At 46.8% G+C, this 6000-nt stretch overlaps 1 protein-coding gene across 1 annotated transcript in view; it reads right to left on the reverse strand.

Annotated features, from left to right (window-relative positions):
- The window catches only part of RHOJ (ras homolog family member J), a 97102-nt gene extending 92916 nt beyond the window's left edge, over positions 1-4186 (reverse strand). The window contains exon 1 of the mRNA XM_006264242.4: positions 3495-4186. Within this exon, the coding sequence (XP_006264304.1) occupies positions 3495-3672 (178 nt within the window). The 5' untranslated portion in view covers positions 3673-4186. The remainder of the gene's footprint in view (positions 1-3494) is intronic.
- Between the last annotated feature and the right edge of the window lie 1814 nt (positions 4187-6000).

The following is a 6000-nucleotide window of genomic DNA, read 5'->3' on the forward strand; positions in this document are numbered from 1 at the left end:
TCGGTAGCCAGTCCTGACTCAGGAAAGTAGAAAACACATAAGTATTTTGGCCCCCAAATATTTATTACACATTACAAGTTAAAGCAGCTCAACAGTCTTAATTTTAAAGACAGAAATCAACATCAACAGGAAAATATTAACAGCAATATCGACATGTGGCCCTCCATTATGCCCAAGTGACATTCATCATTGTGCAACTTGCACAATGCAAATTGCCAGTGCCTTTCACTCCTGACTTGCAGCCCCCCAGCTGTGCCGGTGCCCCTCATTCCCAACCCACAACACCCTACTCCTCCAGCCCTGCTGGTGCCCCTCACTCCCAAACCACTGCCCCCCACTCCTAGGCCCAAGCCCCCCAGTGTGTGGGACAGGAGGTGGGAGTGTGGACCAGGATGTGTGTGTGTGTGTGTGTGTGTGTGTGTGGAAGGCATGGGGGGGCATGCCCCCCCACCTCCTGGTTTGTGCAACCACAGCAGGCACAGGGCAGTAGCTTGCACCACCTCTGCAGCCCAGTGAGCAGGACTTGGTGCAGGGCAGCAAGACTCATTGCTGTTTCTGCTGCCACCAGGATCCCTGTGCCAGCCGCATCACTAGCAGCACCAGGAGTAATGGATGGGGGGGCATGCTGCCCTCACATCCTTCTGCCACCAGCCACTTGGTGTGCTGGGCCACAGCTTTCCCCCACCATGACCCGCTTGCCACCACTGCTCCCCTCAGGCTGCCCGTAACCCCACCACCCCTGTGGCAGGTGGCAGGAGGAGGTGAGGGCAGCACAGCCTCCCAATCCATTACGTTGCATGCTGCTAGCAGTGTGGCTGGTGCGGGGGTCATGGCAGCGGTGCTCCCCGCCCCCTCCTCCTGTGCTAGGTCCTGTCTGTTAGGCCATGGAGGCAATTCCTGCCTGTGGTAGTGTGGCCATATTGCAGCCCCATCCCCACTGGAGGCACACAAATTTGGGGGTATGTGCCCCCCCATTCTCCTCCAGCACATCACCTGTGCTCCCCACCCTCCCAATGCATTGTCTATGCCTTCCCCCCCCCCCCCCCCCACCGCATAGACTTACCTGCCGGGAACTGTGGGCATGGGCGACTAGTGCCTCCCAAGTCTGGAGGGGGCACCAGATCACCAACGAGGGGGTTCCCCAGCAGTTGATTGCCAGGCCAGCAGCAAAACTGGAAGTACACTTCCACTGGCACTTCCGGTTTTGTGGCTGAGTTTCCAGGGGGTGCATGGCTTATCTCAGGGGGTGCATGTGCACCTGTGTGCACCCCTACACAGTGCCAATGGCTGTGGGAGCTGCTGGCTGCCTGGCTGCCACATGTTTGTGTGTGTGTGCACACATGAACATGGTGCCCCCTGCCTGACTGGCCTCTTCCCATTCCCCCTAGCCCTAAGCAGCCCTTGTTTTCCTTTAAAGGAGAAAATCCGTGATTTTCTGCATTTTTCCATGATTGGATTTTCTGCCCTGGGTAGCATCACATTGTCTTTCAAGTTGATGGCTTTACAATGTCTGTGATCAGAACTGAATTCCTTTACTTGAATGCTCTTTCCTCTAAGAAAGAAGGAAATCAGTAAATATTCTGGGACTCCCAGTATGGTCATGACCTTATGAGATGAGAAGAATATGTTGCTAATGCATCACTATTTTAATAAAGCTAGCATTTTTGTTAAATGAAAAATATGTTTTTGTCAAAATCAAAACATTTTGCAGCCCTGTGTTGATTTCAACATTTTTTTTACATGCAGAGGTTGGCATGTTGTTTTCACCTGTTGTTTTAATAGGTCAAAATGTTTCCTTTCAACTTTATTGTTTCTGTTCATTTTTGGTGTTTTTAGTATATTCAGCATATACTCGATAGTCAACGTTTCAACTTTTTATGGAGATTTATAGTAAGAACAAATTTTAAAATGTTGGAATTTTCTATGGAACGACCATTCTGATTTCTGAATGGCTCTAGGTTTTAACAACTGTGTTCAGAGAGGATTTATCTCTGAATAGGTTATTAATATCTGAAGTGTTTTGTTTCCTTATCTTTCTGGTCTTTCTTAGTAATGTTTTCCTTTGTACCTATGGCTCTTAAAAGTTCCAATAAAAAAGTAACCGGGGATTGTAACTCTTCAGCACCTGAATTTGTAAAATATTTTGTATGGGAATATATGTTGTTTTTAAATATCTTTATTATTTTTGCTATGTAAACACATTTGCTATATAAAGATGTTTTAAAACTGATCCTTTGAAATAAGTGGTGGGAAGGGGTAGAGAAAGCATACTGCTGTTTGCCCGAAATGAAGCTACTACTCACTCTTATGAGGGGAAGATGTCTTCATGTTACCGTGCATCAGTCTTAGCAATTACACAGTTTTCTTTTTTGGCCATTATACTCTGCTAAACCTGACACGAAGCCAAGGGGAAAGCAGAAATTTTCCTGTTACAGAGCAGCAAATCTATGATAAGCCACACCATGCAAATTCAGTCTGGAAGCAGAATGGGGAGAAGTCGACTGCTGTAAGATATGTGATGAGTTTTGCAGTGCTTATAGAATCTGCTTTTGAGGGCTCATATTAACAACCAACAGAAAAAAGCACATTATCAGTGACAAAAACATGAGGAAAAGCCACACTTGAGTTAAGAGAGTTTAAGCAACATTTTGAATGCATTTTCAGCCTATTGCCCCATACATGCGCTAACTTTAGACGCACCTGAAAAAGTCGTACACGATTGCTACAGTAAAAGAGGTCTGTGAGTACTGAACCTGGTCGGTGGTCTTCATAATACATCTGTGTTAGTTTTGCCCTGCGTGAGCACCTATGATCTTTTCTACATGCTGGTAAAGTTTCTGGGGTTTTTTGTTCTAAAGCTCATTTAGCATAAAACACTAAAATCAGTCAGTGCTGTGGCTTTGCTTGCCGTCACACTACAACATTACATACAGCTGCTAAAAGTAATTTCTTGTGCTATGGAAACAGAGTGAATTTCATTCCAGTTACACTGGACATGAGCTCAGTGGTTTTCCCAAAGATTAGTTCCTAAAAAGGATTTAACTGTTTCAACTTATGAATCATTTGCCACAAGGAAAAAGACAGCTGATAAAATGCACGTGTCAGATTTATGGTTGGGAAAGTTCCAAAATGCAGAAGTTAGCAAATGAACAGACCCAGCAAGTATTTATGCTAACGCTGAGCTATGTCTGTTGTCTTTTGAGCTCAGCGGGTTTTCATTCTGACAGTGGTGCTACCTCTTCTTATTTGCCAAACACAAAATAGAAACTGGAAACAAGCAAACAAGTTCCCGCCGGACAAATCCTTCATTGCCCCAGTTGTATGAGCTGCCCTCTATGCTGGCTGGATACTTTCCAGCCCTGAACCACAGCCCTGGATGAGAAGTAACCTCTACGTCCCCTTGGAACTGTTCTCTTCTACCCTTCATTTCTGTTTACATCCCTCCTAGCCCTTTCTACCCCCAATTACATGTTTTGTTAAAAGTGCTTTCTTACCTGCATAGTGGTCAAAGACGGTAGGCACATACTCTTCTGGGAAGGCATCGTTGGCATAACTCATTAACAAGCAGGTTTTCCCCACTGCACCATCCCCGACCACCACGCACTTTAACATCTTTTTCCTGTTATCGCTGCTGCCATCCGTGCAGTTCTCATCTTCCTCCTTGCAGTTCATTCTTGCTGCTTCTGCTCCGGCTGCGGCTGCTGATACTTCCAAGTGCACATGAAGGAAAAATGAAGTGTGATTGTACTGACCGTTCCTGAGTTTGGGGGGGGTTCTCAAACTCAGGAAATCATACTAATGTTTCCAGGCTAGGAGAGCCGCCTCTAACAGTGCCCCAGTCAGTAATTAGAACCATTGAGATAACTACATTAAATATTCACATATATATTAATTAAAAATAAAAAGGATTGTCCTCTCTTGTTAGCTGGAGTCAGGAAATCCTCATCCTGACCCTGAGATTTTATTGCAACTTGAAAAACGTCAGCAGTTGGAGGCTGTGAAGTTCTTCTTTCCCTCTCCGGCTTGGGCAGAGGGATTCCTGTTTAAATCCACTCCATTTTCCATTGCATTTCTAACATGGAGGAAAGCTAGAGGTTTTTAATGGAGTTTTTCCTTTCTTTCCCCAGCTTGCTGTGTGTCAGGAAATCATGGGTTTCCTGCTGAATTCCATATTAGGATCAGTGGGCTTGTGAAGGGCTGCAAACAATGGGAGCTCTGTGTGTGTTTGTACTTTAGAGGAGCTATGCCAGGACATAGAGTAAGAAAAACACTAGAGGTCTCCCTGCAGGCTAAAGTTGTTAGGCTTCCTGTTTCATCTCGTACGTGCAGTGCTGTTAGCCGGCTGGCTTAGAGGAAACTGAGGATGATGACTTTTAATGGAGAGTGCTGTGAAAAAGGTGGAGGGTTCTGGCATAGCTGAATATGTAGGGGTTGGCAAGGCTGTGTGATGTCCAGTCAATTTTTATCTCTTGGGTTTTTCTGCTGCAATACCAAAGGACTGTGCTGTATGCATTTTAAATGTGGGTGTGTGTGTGGTGGGGATGGGGAGGGGGCGGTGTGTGTTCAGAGGTGGGAGTAGGATCGGACACAGACTATCACGCCATGTACATAGCTCTTTGACAGTTGTGTTAAATTGATAACTGGTCAGCTCTTCAATCAGGGGCTAAGGAGAAGAGCCCGCCTTAATTTCCCCCATCTATCAAAACCATTTTTTTCCACCTCTCTCTCTGTCTGTCAGGGCTAGAAAGAGAAAGCAGACTGAGGAACCTCAGCTGTTAAAAAGAAATCAAGCAGGAGCACCGTACGGCCAGTGGAAGGCCAGTTTTAATCCGTATAGCTCTTGTGCCTAACGCTTGGACCGTGCGGTTCAGCTCCGTGCACGGGCACTTCGCACGTCTCCCCCATCTAAAGGATCCTGGGGTGGCTAACCATTTAGGACCATGCCCTCCTCTCCTTGTTCTGGGAAGACCTTGCTATCCTCACTAGGCCTTGATAATTAAAACGGATCCTTGCGCATCCCAGCCATCCAGTTCCCCCAGCATCCTCGCGCAGCCTGCCTTGTGCAGACTGGGAGGGCTCAGAGCAGGGAAATGGACACGCAGCAAATGCAGCATGAGATAACAACAGGAAGGGGTTTATAGAGGTGAAAAACTCATCCTGTCTAGCTAACGGCTGCTCAGGAAGGACCGTATGCTAGCCACCGTGCTGGGAGGAGGCATCTGGTTCTGGGAGGCACACGGCCCAAAATGTAAATAAAGTAACTTAAAAATAAAGCCACAATGATACTGGACCAGACCCCAACTCCTTCCCCAGCGAGTGGCCGATGTCTATAAAACACCAGGCATAGCAGAGTCTGTGATAGTCAGAGAGCTGAGTGTCTCTCCCTGCCCACGTGCAAACCCTTATCCGGGTCCATGGCTGGGCAGTACGTACAACGTAGTCCTGGATCTGTGGTCCCCTCCACTTGCTCCATTTAGCTTACTTGAATATGGAGTGTGGTCCCATCTGTCACAGGGCAGTGCCCCATGCAGCAGTGGAGTAAATACTTCTTCCTCAGCCTCTCCTTCCTCCCTGGTGCTGCAGCCATTGACCTGACCATGTGGGCGTGGGGACCAAGGAAGGAATCAGCCCAGAGGAAAAAGAGAGGAAAAAGTGCCTAATTTTGCAATTATTTTAGTGAAGGTTTTGGGCTCCTCTATTCTCCTGTCCTTCTGTCTTTAAACGAAAAGCCTTTGTGAAATGGGTTTACGTGATGTAGCTGCTCGTAATAGTGGGGGACTGGGCGTGATGTCCCGTGAAGTCCCTGCCAGGCATATTCTCCACTGTTCCTGTGTTTGGGAAACAAGACCTGCCAATAAAAGAAAGCAAATCACTCCTCTCTTGTTTTGGCAAGTAGCTATGTCAGTGCAGTGCTCATTTTGGCCCTGATGTGAAGGCCTAGCGAATGGCTCTCCTTGAAGAGGCCAACATGATGATTTATGAGATTAGCTTGGAAGTGAG

The sequence above is a fragment of the Alligator mississippiensis genome, chromosome 2 (assembly GCF_030867095.1).
Source record: "Alligator mississippiensis isolate rAllMis1 chromosome 2, rAllMis1, whole genome shotgun sequence".
NCBI classification, from domain to species: Eukaryota; Metazoa; Chordata; order Crocodylia; family Alligatoridae; genus Alligator; species Alligator mississippiensis.